This window comes from Taeniopygia guttata, chromosome 11, assembly GCF_048771995.1.
Source record: "Taeniopygia guttata chromosome 11, bTaeGut7.mat, whole genome shotgun sequence".
Classification (NCBI taxonomy): Eukaryota; Metazoa; Chordata; class Aves; order Passeriformes; family Estrildidae; genus Taeniopygia; species Taeniopygia guttata.
The window spans coordinates 12,330,426-12,351,833 of record NC_133036.1 but is presented as its reverse complement, the minus strand read 5'-3'; the positions used below and the strand labels follow the sequence as shown (position 1 = coordinate 12,351,833).

Sequence of the window (21,408 nt, the reverse complement as noted above, 5' to 3'; positions counted from 1 at the left end):
CCCAGGCAGCTATTGTGTTCCCGCTTCCAGGACCTTATGCCACATTAACGATTACCGAATGACGAGTAGCTGCTCTCCGCGGAGCCCGGTCGGCAGCACGGGGCCGGCCGGACACTGCGGGGATGCGAGACAGGGCACGGACACGTTCAGACCGAAGGCTCCTGCAGGGGAGCCGGGCCACGCCGCCGCTGGGCCCTCGCTGCCAGCCAACCGCTGAGCGATCCCGTCCGGGGCGCGGGGCCAACGACAGCCGCGCGGCGCTGTCGCCAGGCGCCTCCGCTGGGGCCGGGCCGGGCGCAGCCCGCGGGCCGAGCTCAGCTCCGGGCGGACGCGGCTGGTTGCCACGGCAACGGCGCTGCGCGTGCCCCGGGACGCCATCCGGGCGCGGCGGAGTCACGCCCCCGAGCAGTTCCGGCGTTCGGTGTGTGCGTCATTGCCATGAGACGCGTCATCGGCGTGCGCCACGGGCGGGGAGGAGCCGGTCCGGGCGCCGGGCGGGCCCGCGGGGCCGGTCCGGGCTATGGCGGGTGAGCTACGGGCACCGGGTGGGCGCCGGGCGGGCCCGCGGGGCCGGTCCGGGCCATGGCGAGTGAGCCGCGGGCACCGGGCGGGCACCGGGCGGGCCCGCGGGACGGTACGGGGCGGGGTGCGCGGCAGCGCGGCCGGGGTTTTGGGGCCGGGGTTGGGGGCGGCGACCGGGCTCGGGCGTCTTCCGTCCTCGCGTTCCGACCCGGGGCCAGGGGCCGTCGCCGGGGCCGTTCCCGGGGCCGGGGCTCGGGCCACCCCCCGTTCCCGAGGCCTGGACTCACAGCTCCCTCTGTTCCCGGCACAGGTGAGGCGGCTGCCGGCGGCGCGGATCCCGGAGCTCGCGCGTGGCAACCCCAGTGGGTGCCCCCATGAACGAGCGGCGCGGCCGGGGCTGCCGGGACACCGCAGGGCGCCATGAGAGCGGGCCACGAGCGCAGCCAGGAGTGTCTCCCGCCCAAGAAGCGGGAACTTGCCGCCGCCAGCACTGGCACCGAGGCGGGACGGGCGGGGGGAGCCCAAGGCTCGGGCGAGGGCCCCGAGTGGGCTCGCACGGCTCGGCCGCCTCCCGCCACACCGCGCTACGGTCCCGGCGAGGCCCCCGAGGCGGCGGCGGGGCTGACCGTGGACCAGTACGGAATGCTCTACAAAGTGGCAGCACCACCTGCCACCTTCTCCCCCACGGGCCTGCACCCCGTGGTGAACGTGAGCCCCCTGCCCCCAGCCTTCAGCGTGACCTCGCCCATCATCCAGCACCCGGCGGTGCCCTTCCCCTCCATCCACTATGCACAGATCCCTTCGGCTTCCCTGCAGCTCATCGGTTCCCCCTACACAGTGCCCTATGCCGTCCCTCCTGCCTTCATGCCTAGTCCTCTCCTGTCTCCTTCCACAAACCTCAGTGCCCCCCATGTCCCCCACTTTGTTCCATATGCCTCCCTGTTCACGGAAGAAGCTGCTCCTTCCCCCCAGACTACCTCTCCCACCCACAGCTTCAACAAATCCACCTCTGCAGCCTCTCCTGGGCAGATGCAGCACCACACTGCGCCCCAACCAGTGGACGTGGCACCGGGGAGAATTCCTGTTTATTATCAGATGTCCCGCCTCCCACCAGGCTATTCAGCCTATGAGGCACCTGTAACAGGTGGGAACCCAGAGTCTCCTCAGCAAGACAGTCAGCTGAGCTCAGAGGTGGCTGCGGCCAATGGTGGGCAGAGGCCCCTGGAGCAAAGTGTGGCCAGGAGGCCCAGCGAGGCTGTGGACTCTGCCAGCAGTGCAGCTGAGGACTGTCTTCCCCCAGGGGCTGCAGCAGGACCTATGGGTGATGGACAGTTCCTTCCAGGTTACCAGATGCTGGGAAGAGAGATCTCTGTGCCTACTCACAGGAGCACCCCAGACGCTGATCTGGAGGTTCAGAGGGTGGTGGGGGTGTTGGCATCTCAGGATTATCATGTTCTGGCAGCCCAGAGGAAAGATGACCCAAGCCCTTTAAATCTTTGCCATAATACCACTGATGGGCAGGGAGACATGCTGAGGAACACCACAGATAGGGCTGCAGCTGGGAACAGCCAGTCCCAGAGCCCATGTGGAATGTCCCCCGAAGAGACTGTTAAACAGAGACAGTTAGCCAAAGGAATGGCGATAGCCAATGGCAAGCCAGTACTTGTTCCCGTTGGATCTGAGCCCGTCAGGTCTTCCACTTCAGAAGCCCTGCTGAGGGAGAGCCCAGATGCACAGGCTCGAGGATATGTGCTTGAAAAGGAGCTGGCCCAGTTGCAGCCACCCAGCTCCTCACAACTGCCCTCTCATTTCATGAAAGGAGCCATCATCCAGCTGGCGACGGGAGAGCTGAAACGGGTGGAGGACCTGCAGACTCAAGACTTTGTTCGCAGTGCGGAGGTGAGTGGAGGCTTGAAGATCGACTCCAGCACTGTGGTGGATATTCAGGAAAGCCAGTGGCCTGGGCTTGTCACACTGCATTTTGTGGTTGGGGAGCAACAAAGTAAAGTGAGCATTGATGTGCCCCCGGAGCATCCCTTCTTTGTGTATGGCCAGGGCTGGTCCTCCTGCAGCCCCGGGAGGACTGCTCAGCTCTTTGCTTTACCCTGTCACAGGCTGCAAGTGGGGGATGTATGCATATCAATCAGTTTACAGAGCATGAATGGCAACTCTGCTTCTCAGGCCAACTCCCCTCTCATGGATCAGCTGGTATCTGCTAGGGAGAGATTGGAACAAACAGCCCAGGGGCCCAGAGAGCCATGTGACAGAGCTGGTGAAAGGAAGAGCCACACAGATAGAACCAGCACGGCTCAGAGCTCCCATGCAGAATCTTCTCAGTCTGAGGCTGGCAATCTGTACAGTTTGGCCTCAGGCTTCCAAAGATACAGCATGCAGGCAGAGGAGCCTCGGCCCTCTCTGCTCCGTCCCTCTTTCATTCCCCAGGAGGTCAAGCTGTCTATTGAAGGGCGTTCGAATGCAGGGAAATGATCCCTTAGAGGTGTGAGCTAGGGCAGCCACAGCAGGCGAGCCTCACCATCAGGTGGAGGAATTGCACAGACTGTCAGAGGCTCACCAACAAAGGCTGCTCTCTGCCTTGCAGGAATGACTCCATTCCAGTTCCATGGCTGACCAGTTGCTCCTGGGGAGTCAGGAGGCCTCCAGTGCCTCAGGGAGCAGCGACAGGCTAGCTGGGGTGGAGAGCAGGGATGTGGTCATGAGTGTGTGATGAGAGCATTCCAGAGGCTGCTGGAGGCTGGGGCTTTCTCCCATTTCCTGGGATAACTGACTCCCTGCGGGGCAGGGGCCGAGCATTCGGGGCAGGTAGGGAGATGAGGAGGGCAGACTTGGCTTAAGGTAGCAGATAAAATTGCTGAAGATTTTATTTCTTTCTCATAATGGGGAGATATGGGTCCCCACTGGAGTTTGGGGGCTCTACTCCCAGTATCCCCTTTCTTCACACATGCACTTTAAAAGGACAGTTCACCGATGGAGCTCTCAAGGGCAGGATGGAGGTGCTTCTCTGGTGGTTCTGATTAATGTCTCTTCCACTGAATCCAACTACTCTTTCTTCTTGCAAAGAATGTACAGATTTGAATGAATCACATAAATTCAAGAGGAAGGACCAAAAGGATGGGCTTGGGTGCAGGTGAATAGGGAACTTGAGCACTTGAGATGGGACACAAGTTGGGATGGGAGACGTTGTTTCCTGCTATAAACTCTACTTAGTTGTTTTGCCACCAAACCAAATCTTTCTTCCCATGTTAATAACTTGCAAAAAACCCTTCTGGGCTTATAGCTTTTGCAGAGGCTTAACCTAGGGATGAATGGGGTTGGATTTTTTTTGTTTGGTTGAATTTTGGTTTTGGATATTTGTTTGGTTTGGTTTGTTTGTTTTTTTTTTTTTTTTTAAATCTGGAGCAAAATACATTCAGCATTCTCTAGAGAAGGGTGAAAACATCCTTCTTCTGTGAGAAGACCAATGCTATTTTGTAATTATGTCAGAAAACTGTTCCAAATGGCTAATTCTTCCCTGCAGGCAGTTTCTTGAATAAGCTCTAGACAAGAGACAAGTGTTTGTGCACATGCAGACAAGGTACAAAATTTGTGCTAAGTACAATTCTATGATTAATGTACGGACTCTAAAAATATCATAGTGTCACAGGGCATTTTGGGGTCATTTTGTGTTAGTTTTTCTGATGCTTCACTTCAGAGTTCCTCTGTAGAACAATGTGATCAAATCAAGAGTAGTCTTTTTCATGGTGAAATTTAATGCAGTTGTGTATGAACAGCTGATTGTGGTGGTAACACTCTATTGAGTGAAGTCTCCTGTAGTTACACTAATCTGCCCTCTCTGATGGTGTGTTATGACACCATTGCTCCGCTAGGATAAAGAATAGTCACTGTTCTGGTGAGAAAATGGTTTTCACTGGCTTAACCTGGGTTGAGTATTCCTTGTGTTCAGGTGCCCATCTCTGTGCTAGGACCAGGCTTTGGAGGGGGCTTTCTTAGTACGCAGAGTCCTGATGTTCAGCATGCTCTTCCTATCTCCCTGGTCTCATCTGCCTGAAATTTGTCAAGTGTGCCTGACTCTTGGGGTGCCACTCCTCTCTGTCACAGAATGGTGTGTGTCAGCACCTCCCCTTGCAGTGGTGCTGTCTCGGGGCTGTTCTGCACTCCCCAGGAGTGTGTCCTGTAACTGATTGGCTTCTGCTGACTGTGCAATGGATGCATCTGTGTATTAGACAAGTTAGTCTTCAGAATGTCCCTTCCATCCCTGCCTCAGTCCTGTTTTCTTAGCACATTGCTAGCCATTTCTGTTGCCTTTAAAATGCCTGCACCAGGACAGGCCTTAGGTGAGATATGTGCTAATTATGCCCTCAGTGTTTGTGCCTCACAGGGTTCTCTGGAATGAGGATGCTGTCCCAAATAACACACTACTTCTGGTTTCATCAGCTGCATTTGGGATGTCACAGTGATGCTGTTGTGTGAAGATTCTGCCTCCTCAGGTGCAGCAGCTATAGGAATAGATGCTGTTTTCACAACCCTGTTTGTCAGTCAAGTGTCCACCTGGGCCCCATCATCACCTGAGGGTGTCACAGTTCCTGCTGACTGGACTCTCCTATGTAAAAATCTCCATTAATGTTGGTAATTAGTACTTAATACTCAGGATATCTGAGGTGTCCGTGGCCAAAGGCAGGAGGCAGAGGAGTCTGTTTTCTCATGCCTGTTTTATGCACAGTGCATGCAGAAGGATTCAGGGCTGCAACAGGCACTTGAGAAAGGGATCTCGCATACATAGGGCTTGTGAATGTAGAAGGGCTGGTTACACCATAGAGGCAATGTCTGAGCAACTGATGGTGCAGAGCCCCTTGAGTGTCTCTGAACCCTGAAGTCCGTGTTAGAGTGAGGGTTTGGAGAGCTTGCCTTAACACCATGTGTGTTACTGTAACTCCTCGATCTCAGCTGCACTGTGCAGTAGTCTGAATGGGCAGTACTGACAAATGAGGCAAGATGCTGTGTGACTTAAATAGCTTTGTACTGTAGGCACGTGAAGAACTGTGAAGGTGCTTGCCCTGTTGTTTACCTGGCTGCTGACCTGGACTTTGGCTTGCTGCACCTCTGTTGGGTGCAGTCCTGAGCTCTGTGGAACAGGCCATGGTGAACTGGACCTTGGTGCTTTTATCCAGACTCCTGTCAGTCCTGCTGCTGTGTGTGTTTCGGCTGCCAGCTCTTCCCTGGAAGCAGTGGTTTGAAGCACAGCTCATGACAGGGGACTGAGATTAAGAATCTGTGTGTCTGGCTGTTTGCCCCAAAGGGTGGACAGGAGGGGGCCACTGACAACTCTCCAGCCCAGCTCAGCAGTACTGGTATCACAGGAACCTGTCCTTACTGGACAGGGCTGTATGGCTTAGCACCATAGTGGTGATTGTGCTGAGCACTGAGGCTCTCCTGGGACAGGCAATGTGTGGGACAGGGAGTGTGTGAGACAGGCTCTGCTGCAGTGAGAAAGGCTGTGAATGAGCCCATGGAGGAGGCTTTTATTTCTCGGGTTTACAGGGGGAGGAGATAAAGCCTGGAAGACACTGCAGAGTGAGATGGTTACCTGGGCTTTTCTGCTGGCAGAGATGTGACAGACTTCTCAGAGAAATATACCACATTCCTGCTGCTATTGTCTAGGGTAGGAGAGCTGTGGTCTGTCCTGCCTGGAGGAGGCCCTAATCTTATCCAGCTCATGCTCTGTAGCAGGAATCCATGGGATGCAATAGTGGGTGTCTGTAGCCATCTGTCCCATCCCATGGAACATGCCTCAGGTTAGCTGCACAGCAGAGCAAGGCCTGTCTCTGTGCTGTGCATTCACAGCAATGAGCGCTCATCACTACCAGACTATGCAGAGGAAGCTCTGTCTGGAAGGGAAGGAAGCTGCAGAGGCCCCTCTGCCTTCTCCTTCCAGCTGCTGAGCAGCTTTTTATATTGCACTTTTCACGTTGTGTCCCTGTCCCCACCCCACAACTCAAGTCACTTTGTCCCATAGGGAACTAACAATCCTTGTTACTCAGAAAATATTGCAAAAGAAACTACAGCAGCTGGGGTAGCCCAAATGCTACTTCCTGCCCGCAGCAGCATACGTGCCTTCCCCAGCATTGCTCACAACTGCTCCCTATCTTTCAAGCTGTGCTAGAGCCTGACACTTGTCAGAAGCTGCTAAGATAGCTACAAATACACATCCTGTAGAGTTTGGCCCAGGGTATTCCACATACAGTTTAAAATGCTGATGGTCCAGGCCCTCCCATGGCCTTCACACTGTCAAGGACAGAATTGCCCCATAGGTCCTGGGCTGCTGCCACCCACCCTGCCAACACACCCCTGGCACACTCGAGTTGTTTTTGGCTTTCATGGCACCTTAGCACCAGGGAGGGTGTGCTCAGAGAGAGAGAGAGAGAGAGACATGGGGGAGCTGGCTGGGCTGCCCTGAGGCAGAGAGACGTTTGTAGATAAGTGCTGACCCCTCACTATAACCCCAGTATATGGCTGTATTAACATGTAACCGATGCAGTGTATCTAAAGCCTTAGAACTAGTCAGGTGCTCCCCTCCAACTTTGTCCCTGCCCCTTTCCTCCTACCTGATCTTTAACAAAGCATTAATAATTCTAAGGATAATCTCTATTTTGTTGTGCTTTTTTTGTAACTGTTTTAAATAAATCAATTTGTACTGTATATTTGTACTTTGGTGAGATCCTTTTTCCTGTTTTACCATTTTAAGTCTGTACTTGCCTACAAACAAATTGTATTTTTATTGTTAATGCTTTTATGAATATTGCATTTAACTTGTTGACTCTGTAAACACAGTATATATCTATATACATATATATATATCTATATATAAACCAATAGCTTTTCCTTTGGTGTTTGAGACTTTTTGCTTGTGTGCAGTATCAGTGGTCATTAGCATGTGGCTTCTCTGGATTTACACAGTGATCTGGAGACTCATGTCAAGGGCAAGATAGAGGGTGACAGATGGATTATAAGTCATACTTCTGTGTTTTCAGATACTTTTGTGTTATGTGGTCTCTCCTGAACCCCTTGGAATAAAGATAAGGTGTCAGTGACACTACAGGGAAAGTTCCAGCTGCAGGTTGGAGAGTAAAACTCTCCAACCTGCAAGCAAAAACATGAGGTAGAGCAAAAGCAGATACTGCCAGAAGCAACCTGGGGGTTTGAGTATCAAAATGAACACAAGTGAAGATAAAAGTGAGAGATCACAAAACAGAAGAGGATATGAACAAAGGAACATGGAACTGAACAGCTCCTTTACAGTGCCTTTTCCCAAAGAGGAGAAGCAGGGATGGCTCCTGGGTGTCAGCTCTACATGATGAATGAACATCATGTTAAAACAGCTTCAGTACAGGGAAGAAACTTGATGTTGCAGTGGCAGGAGGAGAAAACTTGCACTGAAAAGGTTCAATGCTGTTTCATCCCCAGGGATGCCTCTGAGAGTGGTTCTTTATTGCACAGAAAAGTGCAACATTATGCATTTTGAAGGTAACTTTTTAAACTAGGGCTTTAAGGGACTGCAATCAATTTTTTTTCAAACTGAAAAGTGAGGAGGAAATGAGGGTTTTAAGTAGTCTGATCAAAAGGTTTTGCTTCTTGTTTTAACTTTAACTCTTCTGATCTCAAGTAGCAGTCTTGTCGTCACCATTTCTGACTTAAAGAGAAACAGCCATCAGAGAGAAGACAGTACTTCCCAAGGTGTTTGAACCACTGTATGACTCTAGACATAAACTGGAAATACTATGGCGGTAATAGGGGTTTTCAGGCTACAAAACACAGAAGCGTGGCACACTGGCCTCACTGGCCTTTGGTGGGCTGATGTCTCAAAACCACGAAGCTAACACCATGCATTTTCAGGTGCTCACTCTTAAAGAAGCCAAATAATGGAGGGTGTACCACTTCTTTGCCCTGCCACGAGTCCTTCTGTGCCACTGCTTTGCCTTTTACAGTTTAAAGATGCCTAGATACAATTTCCATAGTTGCATAGTTTTAATAGTGATTTCTATTAGCAACAGGAACCTTTTCCTGTAGGCACAGTCTATGATGACGTTTTGCCTCCACTACGTCTATGCTGCCACTGGGGGCTCCAGCACTGGACACAGGTCTCCACATGTGGCCTCACTAGTGCTGAATAAAGGAAAAAGCAAACCCGTAAAGTCTTAGAAACTGACGTACTCTATTATTTACCGTTCAATCAACTCTTCCACTTGCAAACCTGAAATGCTGTTTAAGTGAAAATAACTTGTGAGTAAAGCAGCAAACCTGTTTGCTATTTGCTTACCTTGGCCAGCCTTTCTTTCACTGTTTTTATGGGGTATCTTAAAACAGGACCTCAGGTTCCTTAGTTTTTCCATGGATGCCACTGCAACTAAGTATATAATAGTGATGATTTTAAAAAGGGTGTGCACAGGTATTTCCAGAAGGACATCCTCCTTTGTTTCCTTTTTATGGGCACAAACTGCAAAGGACTTACTCCCGGAGAACTTTGTGGACTATCTGTCTTCAGCTCTGTAATTCATGCTGCAGTAAACAAGATCCTTTTTTATTGAAGTGGATTTCACCTACAGCAGAACTGCAGCAGCGTAGATGTTTTGGGCAGCAAGGGCCCAAAACCAGATCAAAGCACAAAAGGTAAAGAAGGTGATTAATACATGTGAACATTAATTAATGTTAATTAATACATTAATTTATTTTCATTCTGTCACAGGCTGTGACTTGGCCCCCAGAGCAGACTGTATCCTCAGAATCTGCTCCCGTTAGAGCTGCTTTGGCAGGCATCTCTCAGCTCTGGTCTCCTCCTGGGTTCAGAGGAAAACCAGAACCACCTGTCAGGGAGGATGAGGCAGGGACCCGCAGCAGCCTCCTGAGTGCAGAAGCCTGCTAGTGCATATGTGGCAGGTGCAACAAAGGCAGCACAGTTCTTGCCTATGGTTTAGTGCAACGCATTGTTGCTCTGCTCCTCAAAGGTCATTTTGCCCAGCAGCTGGCTCTCCAGCTCCACGTTGCTCACTGGCAGCTGAAAGAAGTTCATCTCAGCTGCCAGAGCGGCCATGGCAGAGGAGTCCTGGCCAAACTGTGCCCGGAGCATCATATCCATTTTCTCCAGGCGCCGCTTGAGCCTCTTGGCTTCACGCTCGCGGATGAGCCGGGCTTGTCGCTTCTCAGGGGTCTCGTTGGCGCGTTTTAGGCGCATGGCTTCCCGGTCCCTCTGCAGCCGCCGTGCCCGCTGCTCATCTGTCTCCTGCATGCGCTGCAGCCGTTTGGCTTCCCGATCCCGCATGCGCCTCACTTCGCGCTCCTCGGGTGTCTCATTGTCCCGCCGGCTCTTCTTGGCCGTACGCTCCCGCTCCAGGCGCTGCAACCGCACTTCCAGGGGCTCGTTCTGGCGCCGCAGGGCCCACTTGCGCATGCCGGGCGTCTGTGCCTCCAGCAGCTTGCGGTACGCAGCACAGTTGTTGCACACCAGGAGGATGCCCGCAGGATACACAGGGGTGCAGAAGGCAACATCCTTATCCTCAGCACTGGAGGGGCCCTGGCTCTGTGGTGCCGGCAGCCGATCCGCACTGAGCACCTCTGGCAGCTTCTCACTGCAAAGCAGGAGGAACGCAGTCAGAGGCTTGGTGCTTTGGGCAGAGTCCCCATGGGCTGCCATGAACAATGCTCCCACTTACAGCCCATGGCAGAGCCCTCTGCTAAATCATTTGCCCACATATATGTCTGAGTACCTAAAATAAAGCACTCTCCTATTCAGGGCAAGGAAGGGGATTAGCCCAGAGCAGTATATGGGTTGGAAGAGTGCAAGAGTGGGAATAATCCAGCGAGCTGCTCCTCCCCATCATCTCTGAATATCTCCTTTTAGCCCCATTCCACTGGTCAGTGTATAATCTCCCACTAGGCAGGACACAAAGAAAGAACATTTTGGTGGTCTTCACCTGTAGTCCTGCTCAGGACATAATGAACACATTTGGATAGTGCAGCGTTACTCCAGTGGATTGCTGGGCAAGGGAAGGGGTGGATTGTTCTCCAGTGACTGGAGCCCACAGCACTTTCTCTAGCTCTGCACAGTGCTAAGAAAGACCCTTTTACCAGCACAGCCTGCAGACGTCTTGGCAGGGGATGCAGAGCTGCAGAGAGGAAGGGGTCAAGAGAATCTCACTCACTGGGGATGTTTAGCACTCTCCTACAGGCCTCAGCGGGTCCAGAGCCACAGCTTCGGAGTCATTCAAAGCAACCCACCTAAACTTTAATGTCCTGCCCTAGCCCACTCATTGGCCAGGGTGACCCTGACCTGTTGAAGGTGGCGTGGCTGGTGAAGCGTGCTCCACAAACTGCACAGTTGGACAGCTGGTCCTCTGAGTGGATCAGGAGATGTCTCCCAAGGGATCCTGGGGAGCTGAGAGCTCTGCCACACACAGGACACAGGTAGCTCTTGGCACTCACCACCGCTCCAGTGTGCTGCAAAACAACCACTCAGGTGGTAGTTACATATTGCCCAGCTCCCTGCCCAGTCCAAGGCATGCTCAAACCATTCTGTTCAGCCTCTTGGAATGGGAACCCTTTACAACTAAACCTCTGTCTGCTAGCTTTTAGACCAAGCTCAAGACAAATAATTCAGTGTGTCACAGGTCAAACAAGGAGAAAACCCCTTTATAGCTCAACTCCAGTGCAGGAGAAAAAATTAAGGCCAAAACACTTGGATTGTAAGACCTGACCCTTGTTTTCAGGAATGCATTTGAAGAACTGCTGGTGCAGGACAAACCATGACTCAATTAAAGCAAGGCTGGATGCTGGTGAAGAAGCACTTACATGGAGGCAACTGGTACAGGTAAGTTCTGTTTCATTCCTTCTGCTACAGACTTTGATGTGCTATGAAGAAAGCACTGACAACAAAACTTAAGATTTCACCACAGATTTCTTGAAAAACTGGAAAATTTTTTATGAAGAACAGCTATTCTCATGGCTTATTACAGGAACTTTAATGAAGTATAACATAAATGATCAGGAGGAAGGTTTCTTATCTCACTGAATGATATAAAAATTGCTTCCATGTTTAGTTTGAAGGATCTGCCTGGTTTTAGCCTGAAATATTTGCAGAGACTGCCTCGGCTTAGAGTTATGATTTCCAGATCTGTAGACCAGGGCCTCACTAATTCTTTCCCCCAGACACCCTCTGGACACAGTTTACAGCTGTAAACTTCAGTCACATCCTAGCTGGAAACTCAGTTCAGAACAAAGTTAGACCAGAACAAAGTTACCCTGTGCTCTGAGTTGTTTCTGGATTTGAGGCTTCAGGCCAGAGACACTCCCCAGTTGGAACTATCCCTACCTGGTAGACGTGTGCGATGAGTTGATCTCTGCTTCCACACTCGAGCTGGCAGAGGGGGCATTGTGACAGTCCCAGTATGGGCTCAGCGTTTACACTCTGAGGCACCTAGGGGTAGGAACAGCCATTTGGTGTAAGGCACACAGACCCCCGCAGGCACAATGCCCTTCCTTGGCTCCTCCCAGTGCTGCCATGTGCCCAGTCCTGCCAGGGCTGGCTTGGCTGCTTGACACCTGAAAGAAACCTCCTTCATGTAGCCTCTGAGCAAAACCCCTGCATCTCACAGAGAGGGGCAGAGGCCTCACAGCCTCACCTGCACCCAGGTTCTTGCCAGCATAGTGACTCGAGAAGGCAGGGCCTTTTCTGTGGCAAGGGTAAGCCAATTGGAGAATGGCACCAGAACCAACAGAAGGGGATGCACTCTGCAAACATCTTGGGCCAGTTTGTGCCTGCTGTCTCCTGCTCCAGGCAGCCAAAAAGCTCTTCATACCCTTTCCTCCTGCCAGGAGACATTGTTTGGAGGTGGTGGGAGGGAGAGAAAGATAAAGAAACATGATGGGGAGAGGAAGTGGTTAGACAGTACCCTTCTCTCTCCCGGGAGGCTATGGTGAGTGCAGAGCCAGTACACACTTGCCTCGTTTTCTCTTATCAATGGGGTTCCAGCCACAGGTCGTTCTGCATTTTCTAATTCCTTCTTCACTTTCACCATTGAGCCGTCTTCCTCAGATGTATGGGAAGAAACTTCATCCTGAGTGGTTTCCTCATCATCACTGCCACCTGAAATGTGCAGAACAGTTTTACCAAGTGTCAGGACCCTGACACTCATAGGCCTTAAATGTCCTGACCAGCATTACAGGGGGCCTCTGCCCACCCCCTCCAACTAGGGGTTCCATTTAAACTCAGTCTAGGGCACTTGAATCCCTGGGCATGGCCTCTTACACTGCCTTACTTGACGACTGCCAGATCTTCAGCCAGAGCTGCTGATGTTCCCACTCTGCTCTGGTGAAATGGCACTGGGTCCCATGGCATTGCCCAGTCTGTGCTGTGCTGGTCAGATCCTTAGGACAAAATCCTGCACTGGAGTGAAGGGCTAACCTGGAGGAGGAGCTGGGTAAGACGGTCCTCAGAGGACTCACACACACTGCAGCCCTCAGCCTCACCCCTTTCCAGTCTCCCCAGTCTACTACCTTGGTGTTACTGGAAGGGGCAGAACTCACTGCTGCTGGAGTCAGGGTCTTGCAGTGGATGAATTGTTGGCCTTTGGTCCCCAAGAGTTCCAGGAAAGCTATTTTTCATCATGGCTTGGCGGGCTTGCTCCTCCAGCCCTGCAAAGACTTGCTCCCCTAGCAGCCACAAAGACAAAAAGTCAGACTGGTGCTGTTCCACTGCTTCGCATCACCAAAGCTTGCCAAAAATACAACAGGCATGGGGCTGCTCACCTGCACTGTGCAGAACCTCTGGAGTCACCTCCTGGAAAGCACTTAGGTCACTTCTCTGCTTGCCTACCCTGCCACACCAGCCTCTGGCACCTGCTGATGTGAGTCCAGTGCCTGGATGTAGAAGAGTCTCACTAGTGGCAATGTGCAGCACTGGGCTGCTATCCGCATACTATGTGTATGCCCACTCCAGCCACAAAATATCTGTGACTCCATATATCTGCCATAAATAGCCAGGTGGCTCTTGCTGCTGCCAAGCTATCCACCAATATCCTACAGCACAGCTCAGGGTGGGGGGAAGCCCCTGGGGACTGTGACAGTATCCCAGATCAGGGATTTTACTGTATAGCTCTTCTAAATTATTAACTCTTATTCCTGGCTATAGCAGGCATTTTGCTGAAAAATAGCACCTCTCTAAGTGCCTGGTACCTCATCTGCCCTCCACAGTGATCTGAAAACCAGGGGTTGTCCTTGGCATGCTCTGTCACTTTCTTCTGTCCTAGGAGGAATGAGGACAAGCTGCCTTTACAGAAGGCGTCTATGCTTGGAGCTGGTGTTCTCCTGTGTATATGATGGATAGTAAACTACCCTGCCTTGCCCAGAAATGGCTCTCGCTAAAATAAATCTCACTGGCACTTCATGTGCTCAAAACAGAAACCTAAGGGAATAACCCCAGAGAGCTGAGATGCATGCTTAGGGCAAAACAATTTGTTCAGTTGAAAACAGTGACCACTAGTACCTCAGCTCAATAGGACATGGCAAACACCTTTAAAGAAAGTAGTTACTTGTGCTCTGAATGAAAACTTCTTACAGCAATCCCTGCTCAAAGAAGTTTTGGTTCCAGAGAATAACAATAAAATGCAACCATTAATTTTCATATTAAAGAAAACAAATTACATTATTCCAGGTGTAGTCATGATTTACCTTTTCCAGTGCATGAGCTGGGGGGCTTGGGAAAGGTGCTGAAGCTCCCAGCAGGCTGGCTTTTGAGTTGCATTTATCAACTGATTTCTAAGTGCTTAAGAACCATTCAAAGCACCAATCGCAGTGCATTTTTCACATAAAATCAAAACACAGCTTTCAGAAGACAAAGTTACCTTTTAGTACAGGGCCACAGCTGGCACCAGTATAACCAGGAAATTGAACTCCTGAGAGAGCACCAGTCCTCTTACAAGGACAGGTACATTCCCACGTGCTGAACTGTTCCAGCCAGTGTTGCTCCATGTTCCCATTCACACTGCCTTCCTTGAAGCTCACCTTGCAATTTTGGCAGGGCTTTAAAAAGCTGTGATTTATGGAAGATTTCAAAGACCTTCACAAGTTTCACTGAGATTGTGGGAGAAGAGTTTTAGTTCCCAATGTCCCCATGTAGGTTTCCAAAAGCATTTCAAGGCTTTTATCATTCTCTTTCAGAAATGTGAGAAAGAGTGCTGTAGAGATTTGAGAACACAATCCATGTGCCTGAGCAGAGGTGCTGAGGAGCACCAAGTCTATTTGTCATTGAAAGCAGCAGGGACTGCTGTGACACCCCCTCAGAAGCCATCCCAGCACTGAATGGTTTTCATGACCTGGAGTGATGTTTTTATATTGGGACCACAGGCTCACATTGGTGGGACTGAGATACAGACTGTACAAGCAGCATACACCACAGAATTCCAGTGCCTCTCCAAGAAGCAGAAAACCACAAACCACCACGATAAAAGTCCATAGACCAAAAAAGCATTGCAAGAGAAAGCATGGTGAAATGAGGAAACCTGCAGAACACAGGACTGATGTAAAACTACGATGGCAGATGTGCTGCTACCTTTGACAGAATTCCAAAACAGAATTCCCAAATGCCACTGAGGCTGCTCGTGGAAGCAATTATATGTTTGTTTTCCTCCCCCTATTCCCTTTCAGACAGATTATACTCCCACTGAGCAGCAGCCTGGAGTCCAAAGGCAGGGCAGGTTCCTGCTCAGCTATACAAACCATGCAGACAGTCTGCAGGGTTTAAGAGCTGGGATCTTTATCTGAGGTGACAGAAGAAGGAAATTCTCACATAAGGAACACTGTCATCAGTCACAGTAACTGAGCAATTGTGTGTGCCTCCAGCTTTTGTGCAACATCCCCAGAGCCCCGTGAGCATTGACTCGGCACAGTGCAGAGAACAACCAGCTTACAGCCAGCAATGCAAGCTGTTAACCAAACCCATGCTGTTAGCAGGACATGTCCTGTGCATCCTCCCCAGCCTCTATCTAAAAAACATCACGGGACTGGGAAAGGCAAACATGGAAAAATACTGTCTTCCACTTGTACAAAATTTCTTATGTATTACAGTAATACAAAATAACTTACGAGTGTCCTGTTCATCTACTGACAGACTAAGTCCTCCTTTGATGAATCTTTACAGCTTTAATGTTGGATAGGTTCAGGATTATACTTTTGATGTTTCTGCACACACATGCTCATGAACAGACACACCCCCACCTCCACCCCACTTTGGGTATGCTTCCAATCACTTGGAAGAGGAGTTGGACAGGCAACAGCTTTAGGATCACTGCCATAAGTAAAGGATGTTATGCTCAACAGTGAATTCACAGACTCTTCTCCAGAAGTTTCTTTATTAAATACAAACAGGGCTGCAGGCTGACCAAACACCAAAACAAATCTCTGTATTTGTTTACAAACAGCTAGAGATGTAGAACAAGAGAGATGACACAAATGCCTCTGCTTTGTATTCCATTCTCCTCTCCATACTGCTGTGAATGAGAGGGATGCCAAGTCAGCAGTGGTGGAGATAGGGGACAGCCCTGTGGTACTGTATATCATGGGCAGGCATGACTGCTAGGGTATCAGCCCTGAGCCCTTCCCTTCTTGAACTGTATGAATGCAGGATAACTCTCAGGTGTTCTGGAAAATAAACACAGAAACAAACAACTCCCACCCCAAAATCCAAAAAACAAAATCCAAAGGGACTACATCATTCTCCTGCCTTCCTTCCTAAATAGAACGGTCTCTTAGAGATGAGTCAGTTTATTCCCTCCTTGTACATAAATTAAAAGTCCCTGTTCATGTAGGTCTTCTCTGTGTTCCTGGACCTGAAATTTGCAAGTCTTTCCACCACTGTGGATCTATTCCACCTGCCCAATGGCTATTCTGGGTTGTCCACACTGCTGTAGTGGTTACTGAAATGAAAAACAACACAATTGAAACGGTTAACAATGGCAGTCCATGGAGCCCTTCAGAATCAAGGGATCTGATGCAAGTAACATTTCTGCTTGGTTGTGAATGCTGGGTGCTATTTCTTGCAAGATACTTTCCCTTCAAATGGGACTGTTATAGACAGGAGAATCCAAGGAACATCAAAGAGCACAGAACATGTGTGTGTTAGAGAGAGAGGGAAGAAAATAGAGGATTAATGGGTTATTGGAGCCATGATAAATAGAGCTCAGAAGCAGGAATTAATCTGCAAAAGACTACAAAAGCTCTTATCCAGAGTCCTAAAATAAGCATCAGCTGCAGAGGACAAGCAACAGAAAGCAAAGCAGCTTGTGGACAGCAAGGAGAGAGAAGTGCATGCTAATACCTGCAACAAATTTTGGCAAGCACAAAGACAGCAAGCAGTCCATGACTGGTGGGGTGACAGCACAGTAACAGATGAATGCAAGAACTGATGAATTGTTAGATTTTTTTTTTTATTTTTATACTGCATACTCTGGGAGAAAATAAAGACCAAATTGAATCAATTAAGGTCTCTCCCCACAGACAACCTAACTACATTCTATTTTTCAACAAGCATATTCCACTATTCCTGCTCTGTTTGTTAGCACTTTGTCAGGTGTTTTTCATGCACCACATGGCAAAACAAAATTATATTCTTAAGAGCCATTTATGTGCTGCAGGGGGAATGACTACAGTTAAAATTGTGGGACTGGCCATCATGCACAGAAAGACTTTTGTGATAAATTCTACCACAATTTTTATCATTGTTTCAGTATTATTCTGAATTTCCTTACATATCAACTTCTATTTAAAACTGTTTTGTAACCGTAAAATCTCCTAGCTGGTTGCTCTGCTTGCCAAGCAAAGTGATTCTGTCGTGAGGACAGAAAATCATGTTGTGAGAGCAAGGTGAAATGAGGGCCAAGCCAAGCCTGGAAAGTAATCCTGGGAAAAGGAGACACCAAGCAAGCCAAGGGGAGGAAATTGGCAGCTGTCACTCACCCTAGTCAGTCCAAGAAGGAAGAGAAGATGGAGTGGCCATGCAAGGAAGAAGTAGGCACCATCCTCCCATCGAATTTGTCCAGTCATATATGCACAGTCGTATTTATGCAAATCCAAAAGGCAGTCCCCCAGCCCCGTAGCCTGCCAAATCAGACCCCAGCTGCAGGCAACTGCGTAAAAAGCTGCATACCTGCTGTCCCTTTCATTCCTCTCCTCCCAACCACTGCAGTCCCTGTGAAGAAGTCCCAGTAACGTGTCTGCTATGTCTCAGCCTGACTCCTCATTCTGCTGGCTCACCCCGTTCTTGGAGCCGGTGTTTTCTCCGATTATCCTCGTCAGGGCACTGCACGGCATTTCTGGGCCCTCCAGACACACAGCAGGCTAGGTAGACAGAGAAGTCCCAACGATTTCGTGGTGTTCATCATAAGACAGACAAGAATTTCCATCCCAAGGTGAAGACATCACCACTGACAAGTTTCTGGTATCTCTCGGTCCCCTTATTTTCTTGTGGTCCTACTTGCTGCTCTCGATGGCTCCTGCTGAATAGTTGCTGTGTAGCAACATACTGCATGTAAAGGAGATGAACAGGTCCCAGAACTCCACTCCGTGGCATACCTGATGCTATAGCCTCCTGCCCCCTGGTAGCATGTTTGTCAGATAGCTTCCTCCAAAACCAGGACCAGAGATACAATAATTTGTATTGCAGATTAAAAAAGCAATGTTCACTGTGAAAATAGTGCACCACTGAATTTTGTGATGCGTAGAGTTTTGTATGTAATAGTACAATCTTCTGAAGAACACACCCCTTATGCAGTGAAGTGCAGAAAAGTACCCAGCTAAACACCACGGAAACTCTATCTGCACCATTAGAGCTGCTGTAGTGCTTGATTTCCATACTCAAGAGATCCTGACTCTGGCCCAGGGAAGACAGCTTAAGTGCATACATGACATAAACCTGAACTCAATAACAGCAATAATACCTGGGCACTCTAAGAAGCGGAAGTGTGTGGACACAAGGCATGTTACTGGCATCACAGGAAAAAATAAAGGACATATCAAATTTCTCTAAGAATGACAACTCCAAAGTCATTAATGTACTATCAGACAAATTACACCTATACTCTGCCCACAGTGGAACCCAGCAACCAGAAGCAGGAATCGGAGAGCACAAGGCAATGCAGGTGCCACAAGCCACACTCCTTGAGAACCTCACTCTGGCCAACAAGGACAGCTCAGTTGGCTCTGCCAAGCTGCCCAGCCAGTGGGGCTGCGAGTCCCAGACAGAGGCAGTTCTTCCCAGTGCATTCACCAAGTGTGCAAGGAGTCAGCTCCAGCCCAGTGTTTCCCCTTGCACAGAGAGCAGCATGCACAGACGCCTGTTGCGTACCTGTGCACAGAGGCAGCACACAAACACACAGACATGCAAGCCAGTAGCACCAGCAATGAGGCAGTGTTAGGGCTGCAGCACTCAGCTCTGTCTCGCACTCCTGACAGCTACTGCAGCCAAAAAGACACAGGGCCCTCTCAGCAGCCTTGCTCTCACAGATCTACAGAAATGGAAACTTATTTTCCTAATTCCAGCCCAATTTCCAAGCATGCTTCCAGCCACAAACCTGGGTATGAACAAGGGCATAATTTCAGGCCCCTCAAATTCCCTCTGCTGCCAAACAAAAGCTATACATGTGTGGTTTCCCCTCTGCAGCCAAACCTCCATCTCTGTCTCCCAGCTCCACTGGTGCCTGACTGTAGCCTGCCCGCAAGAAGTGCTGATGCAGAGCATCTTCAGCCCTTTCACTGTCAAACAAATGCTAAGGCCTTGCCAATGACAGAGAAACAGAGATCCATCTTACCACCTCAGCTCAAGAATAATCTGGCAGACAGCAGTTATTTGTCCTGTAAATTACTTGGCCACCACCTACTCCTTGACAGGAAAAAGCAAATGGCTTTATTTCATCCTCTGTTAGAAACTGAGGTACAGAGAGTTTAGGTAACATGCTCAAGGCCAGTCAGCTGAGTCTGTGGTAGGATGAAGATCAAAACCCAGGACTTGCTGGCTTTTAGCCAGCAAGCTCCAACCACCTAGAACTAGAACTTCCTTTGCTACGCAAGAGCAGCCAGAGCCCCAAGCCACATTTTCTAGTGTTCTAACTTGTACTTTTGACAGTGTGAGTGCAAAGCCCAGCTACAGGCCCCGCACATACACGCTTATGTTCTCAGCATCAGCTGTTTGTTCAAGTCTATCCCTGTCCTGCTATGCCAGGACACAGCCAGCTTCTCTGATGCACAGAACTCAATTTCTGTTATTTTATAGCCTAAGACAGAAGATGAGTAACCACCATTCCCCACAAGCTGTCCCTTCCTATCACTCCCATCATTCCACTCCCTCCTCACCTCACTCCACAACCCACCCAGAGCAAGGGTCCCACAATGCTGCATAACGTCATACTCACAGTGAACTTTGTTAGGAGTGGTCTGTTTCCGACGGGACATGTTTTCCTGACCTGGGAGCACGGAGTGTTCCTCCCCTCTGCAGGGGGCTCATCTGAGAAGAGAAGAGTCTGTCACACACTTCACTGAAACCCTGCACGTCCCTGGCCAAGTTCTGCTGGCTCTCCCAGGGTCATTCCCCACCCTTCTGCATCACCACAGCTGGATGACAGGCCAGCATCCAGCACAATCCACAAGTATGTCACAAAGCATTGTGCATGGGCAGTCCTGCCCCATTCTCAGGTAAAGATTTAAGCAATCCTGACTCCCTCAAAAAATGAGTGTCCCCTTCAAAAATTACTGCAACCTCAGTCCAAACACCCTTCTCTCTCCTGCCTATTCCTGCAGCCTAATAATTATCCTTGTCCTTGTACTGAAAGAGGAAGGTGGCATTTACAACAGTCCTCTCAGAAAGACAAAAGGAGGGGCTGAACCCATTTCCCACAAGACACATGGACATAGAGATCCTGCCAGCCTCCTCAGAGGGACAAACACACAGATTTCATCAGCCTCTCGCTGACAGAGAGACACAGACATCCCATCAGCTTTCTCAGACAGACGGACAAAAGGATCCAGTCGGCCTCGCACTGCCAGGCAGACACAGGGATCCCATCAGCCTTCTCAGCCAAATGCACACGAAGAGCTCGGCAACCTCCCCAGACAGCGGGATCCGGCCGGCAGTCCCAGCACACAGGAGACGGCAGCGAGGACCGGGCCCGCAAGCGGCCGGACACACAGACAAAGGGATGCGGCTCCCATGGCATCAGGACGGACGCGGGAACCCTGCCCGGGTCCCGACCGGGCAGCCCTGACAGACAGACCGGCTCCGGCTGCGGGGGTCCCGCCGCGGGGCCCGTTTCATCCCTCGCAGGCGGCAACCCCAGCCCGGCGCGGCTTACCCGGCGCCGCCGCGGGCGCCGGGAGCCGCAGACAGACAAAGGGCAGCGGACAGACGGACGGGCAAGATGGCGGAGGGCAACGCCGGCCTGCACGACGCGAGCGCGGGCACGGGGGCACGGCAGAACGGGCACGGGGGCACGGCAGAACGGGCACGGGGGCTCGGCAGAACGGGCACGGGGGCACGGCAGAGCGGGCACGGGGGCACGGCAGGAGCCGGAAGGGCACGGCAGGAGCGGGCACGGGGGCACGGCAGGCGCGGGCACGGCTCGGCCACAGAGCTCAGGTGCCGGCTTTCCGTTACCTGAAGTGTCTCACCTGTTTGCCATGGATCCAGCCCAGCGCGGGACTCCCGACCGCTCGAGGGAGCTCATCCGTGCCTGCGACGGGGCTCACTTGCCCCGGCCGCCTCCGCCGGCAGCTCACCGGGAGCCCTTGTGCCACCCCGGCTCACCAGAATCTCGCGTACTCTGCAAGGCCAAAATG

The 21,408-nt window shown here is 50.8% G+C and overlaps 2 protein-coding genes across 8 annotated transcripts; one reads left to right on the top strand and one right to left on the bottom strand.

Moving 5' to 3' along the window:
* Positions 1 to 427: 427 nt before the first annotated feature.
* On the top strand, positions 428 to 17,060 carry ATXN1L (ataxin 1 like). 3 transcript variants are annotated; one of them, XR_012057803.1, is made up of 4 exons: positions 428 to 527; positions 833 to 2,421; positions 11,298 to 11,398; positions 14,746 to 17,060. XR_012057803.1 is itself a non-coding variant. In XM_030282384.4 (3 exons), exons 2-3 carry the CDS (start codon positions 943 to 945, stop codon positions 11,307 to 11,309), a joined length of 1,491 nt encoding a protein of 496 aa, XP_030138244.1. In that variant the 5' UTR covers positions 428 to 527; positions 833 to 942; the 3' UTR covers positions 11,310 to 17,060. The 3 variants fall into 3 exon arrangements, 2 of the variants coding, with proteins under 2 accessions (XP_030138244.1, XP_030138243.1); XM_030282384.4 differs by having other exon boundaries at positions 11,298 to 17,060; XM_030282383.4 differs by lacking the exons at positions 11,298 to 11,398; positions 14,746 to 17,060 and having other exon boundaries at positions 833 to 7,419.
* On the bottom strand, positions 9,238 to 21,382 carry ZNF821 (zinc finger protein 821). Of its 5 annotated transcripts, none has more exons than XM_030282403.4 (8): positions 21,241 to 21,382; positions 19,989 to 20,080; positions 17,836 to 17,919; positions 13,114 to 13,239; positions 12,531 to 12,673; positions 11,900 to 12,004; positions 10,862 to 11,028; positions 9,238 to 10,160 (listed from the first exon to the last, which is right to left on the bottom strand). In XM_030282403.4, the coding sequence occupies exons 2-8, from the start codon at positions 20,026 to 20,028 to the stop codon at positions 9,506 to 9,508; spliced, it is 1,320 nt and encodes a 439-aa protein (XP_030138263.3). In that variant the 5' UTR covers positions 20,029 to 20,080; positions 21,241 to 21,382; the 3' UTR covers positions 9,238 to 9,505. The 5 variants fall into 5 exon arrangements, with proteins under 5 accessions (XP_030138263.3, XP_030138260.3, XP_002196854.4 ...); XM_030282400.4 differs by lacking the exon at positions 17,836 to 17,919 and adding an exon at positions 13,336 to 13,446; XM_002196818.7 differs by lacking the exon at positions 17,836 to 17,919.
* Positions 21,383 to 21,408: the final 26 nt, after the last annotated feature.